This window comes from Cebus imitator, unplaced genomic scaffold (assembly GCF_001604975.1).
Source record: "Cebus imitator isolate Cc_AM_T3 unplaced genomic scaffold, Cebus_imitator-1.0 Scaffold45, whole genome shotgun sequence".
Taxonomy (NCBI): domain Eukaryota; kingdom Metazoa; phylum Chordata; class Mammalia; order Primates; family Cebidae; genus Cebus; species Cebus imitator.
Window position 1 is genome coordinate 11,096,353 of NW_016107360.1, and position 18,052 is coordinate 11,114,404.

At 33.5% G+C, this 18,052-nt stretch overlaps 1 protein-coding gene across 6 annotated transcripts in view; it reads right to left on the reverse strand.

Annotated features, from left to right (window-relative positions):
• Positions 1-18,052, reverse strand: part of SKAP2 (src kinase associated phosphoprotein 2) — a 225,285-nt gene that overhangs the window by 199,163 nt on the left and 8,070 nt on the right. For 5 of the 6 annotated variants that reach the window (XM_037737925.1, XM_037737924.1, XM_017527033.2 and 2 more), the window contains exons 2-4: positions 16,349-16,454; positions 15,701-15,726; positions 5,214-5,321 (exon numbers count right to left, since the gene is read on the reverse strand). In XM_037737925.1, the coding sequence (XP_037593853.1) occupies positions 5,214-5,321; positions 15,701-15,726; positions 16,349-16,454 (240 nt within the window). The remainder of the gene's footprint in view (positions 1-5,213; positions 5,322-15,700; positions 15,727-16,348; positions 16,455-18,052) is intronic. The other variant, XM_017527035.2, reaches the window with a different exon arrangement.

Here is an 18,052-nt window from a genome sequence, read left to right on the forward strand (position 1 = left end):
TTGTGTTTTTTCAGCTCCATTAATTCACTTATATTCCTCTCTAAATTGTGTATTCTTGTTAACATTTCATCAAACCTTTTTTCAAAGTTCTTAGTTTCTTTTCATTGGGTTAGAACAAGTTCTTTTAATTCACGGAAGTTTCTTATCATCCACCTTTTAAGGCCTGCTTCTGTTAATGGAACACAGTCTTTCTCCATCAGGCCTTGTTCCGTTGCTAATGAGGAACTGTGATCCCCTGTAGAGGGAGAGGCGTTCTGATTTTGGGTATTCTCAGCCTTTTTAGGCTGGTTTCTTCCCTTTGTTATAGATTTATCCATCGGTGGTCTTTATAATTACCGTCTTTATAGTTGGGTTTCTGAGTGGACGTCCAACGTGTTGATTCCTGGTGCTAAAATCTGAGCAACCCACTGCGCCAGCCAAAACAGCGGTGTTAAGATTGATGTTGCTTTTCTGACTCTGCACCAAGAACCGCTGCACCAAGGCAGCGGCAAAACTGCCTCACCGGCCACAAGAGTCACGCTGGCGACCAATGGGTCTCCTCCACTGGGAATCTCCTGGTGCGTGAGCAACAAAAATTCATCTGAAAGTGTGGCGTCCTCTCGTTCTCTGCGCTTTCACTGGGAGCTACAATCCCGAGCTGCTAGTGATCAGCCATCTTGGATCTCTCCTTTTTTCTAGTTTTAAACATTGTTTCATACTTACCTTAAATGCTAAGTTGTTGAAAAAATTATTTTTCTATTTTAAACCTTGTTTCATACTCGGCTGATATTAGAGAAAAGTAAAACATCTGTTGCGTGGCTTTGATAAGAACTGATTAGTGCTACACCTAATTTTACATATACACACATAAAAATCTTCCTCAAAAATTGGTACATTAAGTTTGTGTGTGTGCACATGAATAGGTTTATATCTAAGCCTATTTTAGATGCTTTCTAAGGGCTAATTATTTATATGCATCCTGGAGACAATCTTTTTAAAGAAATCTATTGGAAAAAAATGATTTACATGTTTTAATAATCCAAATTTTTGATTATTGGATTTTTGTAAAGAAAGGTATACCAAAAAAACATTTTTAATATTATAAATTATGATTAAAATAGTTTAAACTTTTTTAATCCCTAAGATTTAAAAAACAGTTCCATTCCAACAAAAACATTTCTTCATATAAACCTATGTCCTTGCAATGCCCACAGCCTTTCAGTAACCTACGTTATTCAGAAATTTTTAGTTAGAAAGACACCAGGACAATAAATGACTGTTTTATATCTTCAGCTTCATTTTAGCCTTCCTATTTTCACACCCTAGAGGTTCCAGATTTTTATCCACAAAGTGATTATGGCCTAGGACTGAATCAGATTTGTAACAAATATCCACTGGGATCCTTCCACCTATCATCAACGGGCACAGCCAATATATGTCTTCTAGCTCACTGAATCCTTTCACCTTACCTTAGGGACTTTCCACAATGCTATATGGGTAGAAGCTTTCTTTTACAAATAACAAAAATTAATGAAAAATGATTTCAGAATAGAAAAATGGAAACCCAAGTAATTATATGCTGTCTAAAGTCTACTCTAAATCCACCCACCTTAGTGTCTAAACATTTTAATGTGTACAGAAAGGGATATTCTTTAAGGTTGTAAATCTCATTATCTCCAACTTTATCTGATTGCTGACATGCACCATTTATATTAATACTCCAATATATCCAGCCACATGATAGTGTAAAACTTCTAATAGTGATCTACAATAGTCTAGAAACTATTATTTTTTTTTTGTTTTCCAGAAAAAAATCAAGCATAAAGCTAACAAAATGAAACTTCTAATAAGTATACTTTCCTCTAAATATAACATCAAAATGAAACTCTAACAGCAGTCATGCAATCATTTATAAATAAAATACGGACTCCTATTCCTTTTTCCTAAAAGGTAATTTGGCATGTCATTCTGTCTTTTTTAGCTATTGGTCTCAAAATGTACTTCTTCTCCAAAAAATATAAAACATAAGAAGCATTTCCAAAGAGCGAAAAGAAAAATTACAAGTATGATATTTTTATGCTATGAGCTATGCAAAAATCTGTCACCATCTATGTTACAATTCTAGTCATCAATAAGGTACTTTTTTCCAATGTACCACTCAAAAATCAATTATATCAACTCTTTTGTATAGAGAAGCAGCACACCTTTCAGACAACTAGTATTAATGAGTAGACATGACTATAGAATCTCTATCTGTTTCTCTGACAAAGCTGTGGCTACTCTAGTTTCTCATTGAAATTCCATTAATCTGGTGTACCAGGGTCCAATGTGAAAATCAAAACTCCATCTAACCCTTTATCAGCTCACAATAACCTACAAGTGAACTCTGCCTGTTAGCATGCAGCAAGTTATGATTTTGCTATCAATCAGGCAGTTGGTCAATAAAAAAAAAAAAAGAAAGAAAAAAAAAAGGCAGGCTGAAAACAACCTACCTGGCAGGGTTTGGAGACTTTGTTTTTGTTTTGTTTTCATCCCCATTCAATTTCTATGTGGTGCCTGGACCTTGTGAGATTATGCATTATTCTCCTTGCTGTGATTTAATTGCTACCAGCAATCAAGTCGAAGCATCACTGAAGTGTGCTTGAATTTCATTAAAAGATATAACTTATGCTACTTTCCTACAGTACCTAATAAACCATAAAGAAACCAAAACACATATGGCTTGAGGGAATAACTGGAAAATTAGGTGGCCATTTGGGAACTGAGTGAACTTTTGAACCAGAGGAACAGAGAAAAAGAAATATTAAAGCAAAAGACAGACTTAGAATGCACATACAGATGTGCAGGTTTGCCCTTTTCAGTACCTTGAAAATTACATTAGCATTATGAAAAATACATATCATGTTTAGAGTTTATAATCCCTCAAAATTCAGATACTTTGTTAGTGCCTACCATAAGCTAAAAGTCAAAAGGACAAAACAACAATCTGATTTGATAAAAGGCCTCTTGGTGACCTGTGCTAATTTGGTTATGCTTATTGTTAAATGCATTATCTTTTTTATAATTAATATATTATTAGACTCAGGTCACATAATGAAGGAAATTCATTTATCAAAGGAAAGGGAACATACATAAAATTGAAAGGAGAAAAAAAGTTGAAGGGAGAAAAACTGATACACTGAGATATTTTAGTGCCATGGGAAGGCATAGAAAAAGGAAAAAAAAAAGATATTTTAGAGTGAATATTAAATGTCCATGTGGTAGTTTGAAATTTAATTTTAATAATGATATTCTTAGAAGAAAATGTGAAAGTATCAAAAATAGTATTATTTATATATCAAAAATGGTATTATTTACATATCAAAAATGAGTAATACTACAGGTTAAAGCTTTAATCTGCTCAATAATTGCTTAAACACTAATGAATAGGCACTAATATTTAACAAAAAACTTGATATTATATATAAATGTTAAATAATACTTTAAATCAAAAAAATAACCTTTCAACAGCAAATATTTTAGTGTATTTCCTGAATATTTGGTTATAATAATGTATGATAAATTATTTACTCTTAAAAAGAAAACACAATCATGTAAATGCACTATAATTTAATAACAATTTACTTTTTCTAACAAGCTACTAGAGGATTTCTGGCTCTCATAGATATTTGAATTGTTGACGTTCTTTTTAGGTTGCAAATTTTTCAAGAATACACATAGTACTCCCCTGTATACTAAAATATTTATGCTATTTTAAGAAACTATGTATATATATTCTATGAATATATTCTGTGTGTCTGTATTCTCTTAGTATAAATATTCTGTCTGTATGTGTATATAAACACACACACATTCATATATACCAACATTTTACAGAAAAATAAAGCAATTGTAATGTGTCTGAAAAACAGTATGACTTAAATAATAATTCATTGTTTTGCCTGAAAATATTATTTCTTCAATTATAAAACATGTTCTAGTAGAAATACTTCTGAAGACAAGGTTGGAAAGGATAATTCTCTGTTTTGGTGTAGAGAAAAGAAATGTGTATCTCTTTAAAAGATAGAAAGTGAATATAAGAGCAAAAAAAAAAAAAACCCCTCCCTTTAAAAATAGAAATTAAATGTTTGCCAAAGCATAAAATTCAACATAAAATAGATACAACTATTATTGCTACACTTTGTACAAAGTTCTGGATATAAAAAAAGATTGTTTTGTACTGAATCAGTGGTTAGAATGTTTATCACTTATGCATGTACTTGACTTATCCCTGTTCTGCAATAGACATAATTTTATATCTCATAAAAGCAATTTATGTTTCCAAAGGGAATAATCTGGATAACATAAAATGTGGTGTAGTCTGTTGCAGGAAGCATATTTTCATTCAGCAATTGTATTTAGAGATGTAACTGCACAGCTTGATCATCACATAGTGTCAGAAGGTATTATTCATTTCTATGTCTATGTGAAACTTTGAGTGCTACAAATTAATATGCATAACTAATTTATTGATACACACTCTTAATTTATAACTACATATTACCCTTATAAGGTTTCTATAATGCAGATGTACTCAATGGCTATAACGGAGAAAGCACATACTACACTAAAAAGCAAGTTTCATAACTTTGGCAATATTCAATAGCTTTTAGAAATTACTAAGAGATAATTTTATTACTAATTCAGTTAACGCTAACATTACAATATTACTACATAATATGAGGCACTTTTAAGTGACAATCATAAAAATGAAAATGCGTATTAAAAGAAACGTTTGATAAAAATCTGTCTCAATGTCAAAAGGCAATGTCGGAAAATTAACTTAATATTTTATGAACTCATTTTGTATAAAGTTTTCAGAAAAAAATAGATCAAAAATCTTTTTTATTATTTATAAAATAAATAATACAACAAGCCTTTAAGTAGTACAATAAAATTAAGCAAGAATCTGATAATATTAAATTAACTAACAAACTGTTACTAATAATATTCATATGATGATACAGGCACTCTCTCAAAAATTTTAGTAAAGAAAATTTCCAAGAAAAAGAACCAATTACAGACTTAGGAAAACCTCACTAGAACCACTAGAGAGAGCTCTTCTGTTCCTTAAAAGGTTTTGGTAAAGTTAAGTTAACCGAAGCCTCTATGTTCATCTGCTTACTCATAAAACTACCACCTATATACATAGCATTGTTTTGTGTATCAGAGTTACACAGGAAAATGTCACATACCATCAGAGGGGGCTTCATCATCTTTATCATATCGTTCTGAAGCTAATGAAATAGTGTCTGGAGGCCCAGCAAAAGGGTCATCATATTCGTCCCCATCTTCTGTATCACCTGAAAAAAAAATCAGATAAATGCCATTTATACTTTTGCCATTTAAAGCAATGTTACTTAATGTTACTTTGTCAAAAGAGGTAAATTTTACTACTAAATTCAGTCATTGTAGTGGAAAAACAAAGAAAACTTTTAAAACTAGGTAAAAACAGGTCTTATTTTAGTTTATAGCCATTGTAATTTATAGTAAGAGTTTTTGAAGGTCATTCTATGATTGCTTATTTATGATACAAAAGGATACAGTCCAAAATTATAATGACCTCTACAAAGAAGAATCCAAAAAGTAGAAGCAGGGTAAAACAGAGTGTATATCCAAACAAACAAACAAAACCAAAATAATGACAACAACAGCAAAAGCCCAGGAAGCACAACAGAAAACATAATTCAGGTAACTCCATTTACCTACTCAATAATTTGAAAAATTATGAGAAACTAATAATTTGAAGCTATATGAATATTTTGTATTTTCATTAAAAATCACAGGATTGCATTAGAGAGCACAAATCTTTTATAGAAAAAACTGCTTTAAAATTAACATAATCTTTTAAAATCCAAGCAAGGGTAATTTACAAACTAGACACTTTCAGTTTCAATTGTATGTTATTATTTTTTAATGTTCTAGCCAGTTTCCTACTTGATTTTCAAATCTTAGGTTGGTTGATTGATTTTTTGATTGATTCTTTATTTTAGGCTAATTAATCTTCACAAGACCTTGTGGTTTCAATTTTTTCCATACAATCATTTAAAATATATTTTTTTAAAAACTCAAATATTTGCTAGCCCAGTTAGACACAGCATTCATTTCTCACCCAGATTTCACAACAAAGAAAAATGTATGCTTAATTCTATATTAAGTATTTGACTGCTGAATTCTACCTGACAGAAAAACAGTCACCTCAAGGATTACTCAAAAAGCAAAAGGAAAATCCCCAAAGGAACCACAGAGTGCCTATAGTATTACTTATGAACCAGAGTTCCTGGCAGATCCAGATTAAAGCTACCTGTCTCTCCAAAAAGGTATTTGTGTCCTCTGACACTCATTTGATGGGTGTCACCCTATTTGTTACCACATTTTTGGTAGAGAAAATAGCCTCTTTCAAGACAGAACTGTCAAAATAACTTTCAAAAATACATATTCCTCTCAATTTCTTTATAATTTTTCCATTTCATGAGCAATTGTCATCACAGAGACATCTCTCATTAAGACAATAAGGGCAGAACATACAGATGGCTATATTGTCATCCTTAGGGATTCTACTACTAGGTACACTAAATATGGTGATGTTTCTCCCCCAGTTAAAATTCTAAGGAACACACAAGTATTACTCATTCTTTGGAACTTAATTTCTCTTTCTTTTGAGATGTTTAAAGTCCTTTTCAGAACACTCAATGATCCCCTACAATATTTCTTATGCAAAAAAGAGTGCTAGGCTGGGGGCAGTGCTCATGTCTGTAATCTCAGCTACTCAGGATGCTTGAGGCCGGAGGATCGCTTGTGGCCAGGAATTAGACACTGGCTGGGCAACGCAGCAAGACCACACCACACCACTAAATAAAAATAACAACAATTAGCCAGGCGTGGTGGCCTGCATCTGTATTCACACCTGTGGGAGGCTGAAGTAAGAGGACTGCTTGAGCCTAGGAGTTTGAGGTTGAGATGAGCTATAACTGCACCACTGTGTTCCAGCCTGGGCAACAGACCAAGACTCCACCTCTAAAAAAAAACTCTTTTTAACAAAAGAAGAGTGATCCGATTTCAAACATAAGGTAGGAAAGAACTTCATAAAGTGCTAGCAAAAATATTTTGAACATGTTATGACAGTTCACTGAATATATACCAGTAGGAATCAAGAAATTCTCAGTTACTTGTAGTCGTTACAGTATCTTTACATTCCTAATAAAGTTAAGAATGTTTGTGGTATGAATTTTCTAAGAATATTTCATATCTCACACAAAAAAGATCTTGCCGCAGAAAAAGAGTATTAGGATACTTCAAAAACATGACAACTTAGCATGTGGCATATTTTGCTATTATGACTATTTAAAAAGAATAGTAAAGCCAAAGAATATAAAGACTTTGAAAAAAATTCAGATGTTCAGTCTTAAATATATGAAATTCTATGTGTAAGTAAACAGAAAAAAATTAAGTTAGCTTTTAAAATTAGTTTATTATCTTTTTATATTATGTGTATGTATATATGCATTTATATACACATACATACACCCAAATGCAAACTGCATTCTTAAGAAAATATGTATAATATATACATACATAGCAAAAGTTCACTACTAAAGCTATAAATGCGATAATATTTAATATGAGTTGAGTATTTATTCTACACAAATCGATCACTAACATGTTAAAGACCTCTGTGGGTTTAATTTTTATTAAAAAAAAAAATTAGGCCGAGTGTGGTGGCTCACTCCTATAATCCCAGCACTGTGGGAGGCTGAGGCAGGTCGATCACCTGAGCTCAGGAGTTCGAGACCAGCCTGGCCAACATGGCAAAACCTCATCTCTACTAAATACACAAAATTAGCCAGACATGATGGCAGGCTCCTGTAATCCCAGCTACTTGGGAGGCTGAGGCAGGTAGAATTGCTTGAACCCGGGAGGCAGAGGTTGCAGTGAGCTGAGATTGTGCCAGTGCACTCTAGCCTGGGCAACAGAGTAAGGCTTTGTCTCAGAAAATAAAAATAAAATACTTCTGGGTTATATGTAGAATTGCAGCTTATTGCAAGTATTATTATTTTTTTAAATCAGTGTGATATGTATATTTACCTAAGACAAAATGAATTAATACTGCTATTGGCTTCATTTCTTCCTTATTTTTTTCTACCCAGAATCCTTTGAATTAGCTCAGAAAGCAAAGAATCTATATGCCATATATACAGGGATAGTCCCTTTTTAACCTGCATTAAGTTGAAAGGACACATCATTTTTCAACATGGTCTTCTTCATCTTACTATTGTTCCAGTGATGATCCATCCCTTTTCCTCCTCCCTAATTTTTTTTCAACCCAATAAAGAGTAAAAGCTGCTGTCTTATAGGGAGTCTTAACTGAACACAGGAGTCGCTGTTGAGTAGTGCAAAGCATTTTTCCTCCCCAGGGGCTGAGTATTTGTAGTTATACCTGCAAAGACTTCTATAAATTAAAAGGAAAATGTTCAACTTGTGTTTATGTAATAGAAAACTGAACTCCAAATCAACAATAGGCATCAGGTAAACGTAGCCAATACAATTTACAGACATAATTGAAAGCATTACAGCCTAATCAGACATCTAAAAGAAAAGCATGCTCAAATGAAATGTCTACAGAATCATTAGCTGGCAGCCATTCTATTACAATCACACATAATGTCAGTGGTGCCGTGGGCCTGTACCAATGACAACAGCATAAATTTTGCATCTCATTTCTGTGGTAATAAAATTAATGATCAGTTTAAAAATACTTCTTTGTAAAAGTTATTGCGCAAAGAAAAGACATGAATGTGTCCCTGTTATGTACTCACAAGGATAATTATGGGGTTGTTGCTCATTGATACTGTTTCTTGTTTCCCTAGAAAACCATTTGATTTATCCTACAACTTTCAAAAGTTTAATTAACAATTCAAAGTTAACAGAATAAAAGACAATGATCCAAGACTTCCCTTCCTATAATTTCAATAGTAACAAACATCACAACAAACTTAAGGTTTAATCATACTACAGCAGCAGATTTTTCTGAAAAACATTTTAAAATTTATACTAGCTGGGTTCAAATTACTATTAGCCATTCTTTTTGATATGGTTCATTGTCAATTAACATTTTCTGAAATGCCTAGAAATGTAGCCCAGCAACAAATGAACAGTCATAATCTCTACAACCATTGGAGCTGATTTACTCAATTTGTTGCTTGTTTTTTCAAAACAGTCCTACTTTAAACACAATCAGGTAATCGTGAAATGAAGTAGTACATAGGTTGAACATCCTTAAATCAACAGAACTCCAAAACGTTCCAAAATCCAGAACTTTTTGATTGTCAACATGACAACACAAGTGGAAAATTCCATACCTAGAATCTTAGCTTTCTGATGGTACAAATTACAAGGTATATATGAAACATAAATAAATTTAGTGTCTACACTTAGGTCCTGTCCCCAAGATATCTCATTATATATGTGCAAATATCCCAAAATCCAAAATCTGAAACACTTCTGGTCCCAAAAATTTTGGATAAGGGATATTACTCAACATGTACCTAAAATCTGAATAACAACCATTCCTTCTTACTGAATGACAAATGGGGGGAAATTAGCAAAAATAAATTAATTTCTAATTCTCTACTTAGCTCACTTATCTAATTTTTTAAGTAATAATATATAGTTAATATACATAATTAAGCATTTAACTTGTCATTTCTTCAAGGAAGTTTAATTCTTAAGGCTTTGAAGGATATAGGTCACTAAAAAGAAGATTCTCTTCATAATTCTTCTACAATAGGAGGGCTAACTTACAGCATGCAAATACTAAAGACAACTTCTAGCAACAAACTGAAGCAGAGCTTTAAAATAAGAATATCACTTTTCAAGCACTGCCTATGAAATATACTTCTACTACTGTAGGTCCCATCATTTCAAACATGCTCAACATTGTTTGTAAAAGGCCAATGGTGGGGGTAGGTGGCAGAAGGAAAAAGCTGTGAATTATTTGCTAAGATTTCATTGTGGAGTTATCTTTCAATAGAAAACACACTATGTTAGGAAGGGTAAAAAAAGGAAATTAAACATCATCCAAACTTCAGAATTTTGGCTATTCTTCTTCCGCTATTCTTAGTTCATTAATAAACTTAAGAAATAGTATGAGTGAGAAGGCCAAAGGAAATTGCTTTCTAAGTAAATCTATGCATATTTTAAAATATCAATAAAATCTTAAGGCAAAATCTATTAAATACATTTTTTTATAATTAGAGCAAAAAGATTTTAAAAGAGAAAATGAGACTTTTAGCTGTAGCATCTGAAGCAATACATTCCCCTTTTTCAAAACTGTAGACAGTAGGTCAGGCACACTGGCTCACACCTGTAATCTCAGCACTTTGGGAGGCCAGAGTGGGTGGATTACCTGAGGTCAGGATTTCGAGACCAGGCTGACCAACATGGTGAAACCCCATCTCTACTAAAAATACAAAAAAAAAATTAGCTGGGTGTGGTGGTGAGTGCCTGTAATCGCAGCTACTCAGGAGGATGAGGCAGGTGAATCACTTGAACCCGGGAGGTGGAGGTTACAGTGAGCCGAGATCACACCCCTGCACTCTAGCCTGGGTGCAACAGAGTGAGACTACATCTCAAAAAAACAAAACCGTAGACAACTAATGTTTTACAAATTTGAAAAAAAAATCTTATGAAATGTTTGTCTAATGCTAATAAATCTCCCCTTCTTTCAATAATTTATAATTTCTCCCCAACTTGTTTGAAAATTGAATTATGTTAATCAAGATTAACTTAAATCTTCTTGACAAATGAAGCTGAATCTGAGAATACACATTAACATTTATTAAACACCCACTATGTACAATTATCTTCACATTATCTTAATTCAGTAGATCATTCTATAAAGTAAGTAATGGGCCAGGCACAGTGGCTCACGCCCGTAATTCCAACATTTGAGAGGCTGAGGCGGGCGGATCACGAGGTCAGGAGTTCCAGACCAGCCTGACCAACATGGTGAAACCCCATTTCTACTAAAAATACAAAAATTAGCTGGGTGTGGTGGTATATGCCTGTAATCCCAGCTACTCAGGAGGCTGAGGCAAGAGAATTGTTTGAACCTGGGAGGCGGAGGCTGCAGTGGGCCAAGACCACACCACTGCACTCCAGCCTAGGTGACAGAGTGAGATTCTGTCTCAAAAAAACAAAAAAAGAAAGTAATCACACCTAAATCATCTCTTGAGAAAACTAAGACTAATATATGATCGAGATACAACTACAGGTAAAAATTTTTTATCATGTACTAATGCCAGCATTAGAAAATTCTAGTTAATACTCAGTCAATAACAGTATGTACTGAAAAAGTATTGTATTCTAATCACAAAAAATAATTATTTCAAGTCACATTAAGAGACCTATAACCTTGTTATGTGATAGAGAACAATGCTGAAATAATCACATAGCATAATTCCAGTGCATGAAGCCAATATTCGGGAGGATACTTTACAGTATGAGGCAATATTGCAAGTAAAAAACTAAGGTTAGAAACCAGGTTATTCTGTCAGCCGAGCACAGTGGCTCATGCCTGTAAGTCCCAGGACTTTGGAAGGCCAAGGCAGGTGGATCTCTTGAGCCCGGGAGTTCAAGACCAGCCTGGGCAACATGGCGAAAACCCATCTCTACAAAAAAATACAAGTTACATAGGCAGAGCACCTATAATCCCAGTTACTCAAGAGGCCACAGTGGAAAAAGGATCACCTTAGCCTCCCAAAGGAACCGGGAAAGGTTGAGACTGCAGTGAGTCATGATGGCACCACTGCACTCCAGCCTGAGTGACAGAGTGAGATCCTGTCTCCAAAAAACAAAAGAAAAAAAAGATACTAGGTTATTCTGTCACATACAATACTTTGAAGGATATAGGAAGGGAAGGAACTATCGGTTCTAGACAAAACAGGCAATATTTCAAATGAATAACAAGGACCAGACTAAGCAAGAAGTGTTCTGGCTGATTAGATTCAAATCTTTCCTAAGAACAAGTAAAATTAAGAAATTTAGAAAATCAACTGATAATTATTCTGAAGCTACAATTTGTCAGATCTCTTCAATAGGGGAATGAAGACTTGCACATATAAGAATAAAAGAAGTATTTTAATAAATGAAAGAAATGGAAAGTTTTAAAACAATACCTTTCTATGGAAATGAATATAAATACCAATTGAAAAATTGGCTTAATACACAAGCTTCAGTATCTAGAAGCCACTGTAATAAAATGAGTTTCTACCAGTGTAAATTATTCTAACCCCTAAAAATGGAAATACTGCTGAGTATGGTGGCTCACACCTGTAATCCCAGCACTTTGGGAGGCCAAGGCAGATGGATCACAAAGTCAGGAGTTCCAGACCAGCCTGACCAACACGGTGAAACCCTGTCTCTACTAAAAATAGAAAAATTGGCCGGGCGCGGTGGCTCAAGCCTGTAATCCCAGCACTTTGGGAGGCCGAGGCGGGTGGATCACGAGGTCAAGAAATCGAGACCATCCTGGTCAACATGGTGAAACCCTGTCTCTACTAAAAATACAAAAAATTAGCTGGGCATGGTGGTGCGTGCCTGTAATCCCAGCGACTCAGGAGGCTGAGGCAGGAGAATTGCCTGAACCCAGGAGGCGGAGGTTGCAGTGAGCCGAGATCGCGCCATTGCACTCCAGCCTGGGTAACATGAGTGAAACTCCATCTCAAAAAAAAAAAAAAAAAATAGAAAAATTAGCCAGACATGGGGGCACGTGCCTGTAATCCCAGGTACTCAGGAGGCTGAGGCAGGAGAACTGCTTGAACCTGGGAAGCAGATGATGCAGTGAGCCAAGATCATGCCATTGTTCTCCAGCCTGGGCAACAGAGCAAGACTCTGTTACAAAAAAAAAAAAAAAAAAAAAGTACCAAAAAAAATCTCCTAAGATCTATGCAGCCTAGTGTTTCAACTATACCAACTCAATTAATTTTAAATTTTAAGAATTGGCAGCCAGGCATGGTGGCTCACACCTGTAATCCCAGTACTTTGGGAGGCTGAGGTGGCTGACCTCTTCAACCCAGGAGCTCAAGACCAGCCTGGGACACATGGCAAAACCCCGTTTTTACCAAAAAAAAAAAAATTAGCTGGGCATGGTGGCAAGTGCCTATAGTTCTATCTACTCCAGAGGCTGAGGGGGGAGGATCGCTTGAGCCTGGAAGGCGGAGGTTGCGCTGAGCCAAGATGGTATCACTGCCCTCCAGCCTGGGAGGCAGAATGAGAGCCTGTCTCAAAAAAAAAAAAAGAGAGAAAAGAAACAAAGAAAGACTTCAAACTGTAAAATCTGTATTGTTAAATCTCAGGATGGGAGATTATCAAGAGTAGAAGGGAAGGATTTGTGAGGGAAGGAAGGAAGGATGATAGACATCTGTGTGTATTACAGAAATTAATAACTAAGTTGTTAAATATAAATAAATCTGAATTAACTCTTAAGAACCTTTTTCCCCAACAGTGATAATAAAATGATATCTGTCATTTAAAATACATATATATGTAAATAAAATTAGGACTATAAAGGTAGAAAGGAGGAAAACAGCTTATGTTCACAGTGTGACTCTACATTGACCAGAGAGAGAGAGAGAGGGAAGAGGGAAGAAAAAGTACCAGAAAACAGCCAAAAGGAATTCTGCCCAAAACTCCTTGGATAAAGATAATCCAAAACCTCAGAGGGAAAATGTAAGATGGAGAAAAGGCAACACCACCAAAACATACTTAGAATTGAATTTACTCAATGTGGAGATCTGAAAATAAATTCCTTTTTTTAAAAAGAGATATAATGTATCTTGAATAATTAATTTACAACTATTAGGTCTGAACCCTTTACTATGTCTAACAAAGTACATGAACAGTCTTTTTAGAACAAGGCTGAATATACTTTGAGTTTATAATGGCATAAAAGTACTGAGCTCATATTTCTCCAAGGTATACACCTAATTCATCTACAGGCTTACTTTTGAACAGGTACTCTTCGTGATTAGTTAACTCAGTACAGCTGTTATTGAACTACAAATGCCTTATTCAGAGGAAAATGATTATGAGCCATCTCTAAATTCTATGCTACTTGAACTCTTATTTTATGCTCACTTTTCAGTTTCAATCAAATACTATATAAATTTCTATTCTCTTTAGAGAAAAACCATGTATCTCAGTAATGTAATTTTAATATCAACACACCTGAACAAATTCTAAAACAAAATACCAAAGGGAAAGTTTCCACACTATTACTGATTCATATCCACAATTACTTCATATCATGCTTTTTTAGCTTAAAATTTTTAAATGTACAAATAATTAAGCCACAAAGCACAATGCAAGTTCAATAAATAATCACTGGAAATAATATGCCTTTTAAGAGAGGCAGAATCTGGTATCTAGTATTATTCCATAAAGTATGCTATATAATAAAATTTATTATAATTAAAATGCATAAATTCATTTCTACATTCATTTAAACAAAATGCAACATAATTAAACCCACAATTTAGGATTTCTTGTAGAACACAAAAAAAGTGAGTACTTGCAGGGAATAGTTTACTGCTCATTTCTTTAAGTGTTAAAAATTTTAATATGAATATATATCTCTTTTCATTCCCTTCAATCATACCAAGCTTGATGATCTAATGTGAAAATAAACTGTGACTTCCTTTTAATTGATTTTAGGTTTGTCTGGTTAAGTCTTTTGTTTATTGAAATTGTTACCACCTTCTCACTTATCAGTTGGCACAAATATGATTTACTCTGGGATTTGCAAGCTTCAGTCAGAAGACGCCATACTGTATGTCTTCCTCAAACCCAGAACCTAGCTCCGTGGAAGTTAACTGACTTCATATTGTGACCCTCACACCAGCATCCATAAGCTGTAAGTCATAACCTATGAATAAGTATCATGGAAGCAAAGGCCACACCCAGTTTCCCTTAAAGAACTGAATATATAAAGTAGTAGGAACTTCCTGTACCTTTCCTGATCTGGTTTTCAGTCTGCTAAGCAGCTGTCTCTCAAATCTAAAGGGAGACAGTCAGGTTACCAGCATTCTCACTATTTCAAAAAAAAAAAAAATGAAACTGATTTCCTTTCTTTAAAAACTGTCTATGGCCCCTATGCATTCATATCAAAAGAACCACAAGAAAAGTAAAAACTTTTACTTGAAAAAGATTTTACTCATATTCTCAAACAAAAATTTATACTGTTTTCAAAACATCCTTCAAAAACATTACCTGTAAGCCCTCAGCCACAGGCCCTTCTCCCACCACTACTATTAAAATAATCCCTGCAGTGTTGAATGGCAGTGGATTAATGTCTCATCTCTGCTTCACCAAGTTATTCCATGTGTAATTGCAGCATTTTGCCTTTCCTAAAAAATTTCCGCCACAACGTACCCTAAGAAACACATAACCTAAGAATATTAAATGCATAAGATCTCTGCATCAGAAGACTGTGCAGAGTAGATTCTGCATATACTTTTTAATTTTCTTCTCAGCAGGGGGAGCTAGCACTCTCATCTTGAAGGTCTAAGTCTACATTACAGAAATCTAAATTTTGATTCCAACTATCAAATTTCAGTATGTGTTAGATTATCCTACTGAAAATCTCCACAGAGGAAAAACAAGTTTGCCAAACATGAAAACTTACCTTTGTCTTGAAATTCCTGAAGATAGCTGCAAAATAAAGAACATCATATTTCTTAATGAGGTCGAAAAATCAAAACAAGGTCTAATCAGTAACAATGATTAAAATCTAAAATATATATTAAAAATATAATTTAGACATACATTTGAAAACACTAATTCCTGTCCTGAAATGATAATTTCAAAATGCTTAAAAATTTTAAATAAAATAATTTTTAAAGATCTAAGTACAGTAGTAAAATGAGGATATATCTTCAATACCTAATACATGTAAATACATTACATTTATTCATTTAAAGTAGGAACAATTAAAAGGATTCTCTTTCTTCAGTCTGAGGTATATTCTGTATATTAAAATCCTCAATCTACCTTTGTCTTATCATTTAAACCAAATATACCCTCAGATAATCAAAATAAACAGCTGAATTCTGCTAGAGTGCTCAGAAAAATACAAAGGGAATTATGATAAGGATATCTATGTTTAAAAACTATATAGGTGGAAATACATTTTTTTCCCTTTAAAAATATTTAATACCAATTAAATTAGAACATGAAAAATTTAATCCCATAATAATCCATTTTTTATTAAAATGTTAGGGTTATTAAAATTGCTTCTATGTAAGAAATCAGTAACAAAAGGTAAGTGACTTACATAGAATTAACATCTTTTATCTTCTTAATAAGGGATTCTCTCTTTTCCTTTGCTTTCTTGGATAAATTTTCTCCTTTCAGTATGTCTGCTACAAATGTTTCAACATCTAAACAATGCAATTTAAGAAACAGGATACAAATTACAAGAAATAAAGGTTTTTGTGAAGATAAATAGGACAATGATTGCTTCTACACCTAAGTGTTAATACCTATATAATTTGTTACAGTTATTTATCAATCCAAAGCATAACTGTTGAAGTATGTTTCAAATACTAACTTGAACAAAGTGTTCACCACTTAGCTAATAAAATTTGTATGTTCCACTTATGCTTAGCACAGCAAATACTATTTGGATGTTTGGCATCATTAAACCAGGAAGAAGCACACAAGTTTTCATAAACTACGGTGTCCCTTTTAACAAATTCTCTTATATGAAAGCAAGCACCAAGCTTTTATGCATGTGTTACCATCATTTTCTAGTATTTTGTAAGTTCCTGTATGAACAAGTCATTCATAATAGTATGTCAATATAAGCTAATGTCTCTGGCAAGGGTCTGTTTTCCCTAGTATAATCAATGTGCAGGTATAGCCAACGTGTAATGCTTCAAAGGCAAAAGTAAATCCACTTTTCTAGCCAAGATTCCCAAATCAAGCCCTCCTCCTTCCTACCTACCCACTCATTCTGACTACTCTCAAATAAAAAAGATAACCAGCTGTGTAGTTTTGTGAGCTCTTGTTTCTTGTCTTGGTATTACCGCCTGAAATATGTCTTAAGGAAGAAGTACAAACATAAATTCTTCCATTATATAAAAATATAGTAGCCAAGAAATAAGATTTCTATGTCTTCGCATAACATTCCCTCAAGCTTTTTTTTTTTTTTTTAATTTTAGTACAATTCTAAATTATGCTATTGTCTTGTTCTCTCTAGTGTAAAATTCCAAAAAGTCCTTACAGGCTTAATTTTTATAATAGTTTCATTCTTATTATTTATTAAACACTGTGCAATTTTAATTTTCTTTTCAGAATTTCACAGCTCATTCTGAAATACCTAATATGGAGGATATCATTTAAAATGTTTAAGTAGGAATGGCTATAAATCATTGATATCTCATATGGAAGGGATTTATGTTTTACTTTCTTTTTCCTTAACTACTTTGTATGGCATCAAAATATAATAATATTACATATAAGTAATTCAGTATAGTAAAATAAACAGCCTCTCAACTGTACTTACAATTAACTATTTAAAACCTAGTATATGGGATAGAATGTTTGTAATTCTTGATTACAAAAGTATCTTGATCCAATAGGAAAGCTGATTAAACTTTTATACATTCATAATAAATGTGAAAGGATAATTTTTCACTAAGTCAATATGATAAGAAAAAGAATTAAGGATACTGTAACAATTTTAAAAAATAGCTTATGGTTTGAGTCTATTAACAACTAATGTGTTAAAATTAAGTATCAAAATGAAATGAAAGTATATGTCACAGCTTCTCTTTCCTTAAGTTATATTTTGAAGAGGAGGACACAGAGACATAATCTAGTACCAGCACAAATTAGACACAGACTTCTAAAGTGAGTTCAGAATAATGAAACTTAGGAAGAAGCATGCTGCTCTAAACGCTTTAAATTTTGTACCCAGAACAGCAAGCAACCTTTGAACATGTAGACATTAGCTGAAATAGAAAAGATCACTGGC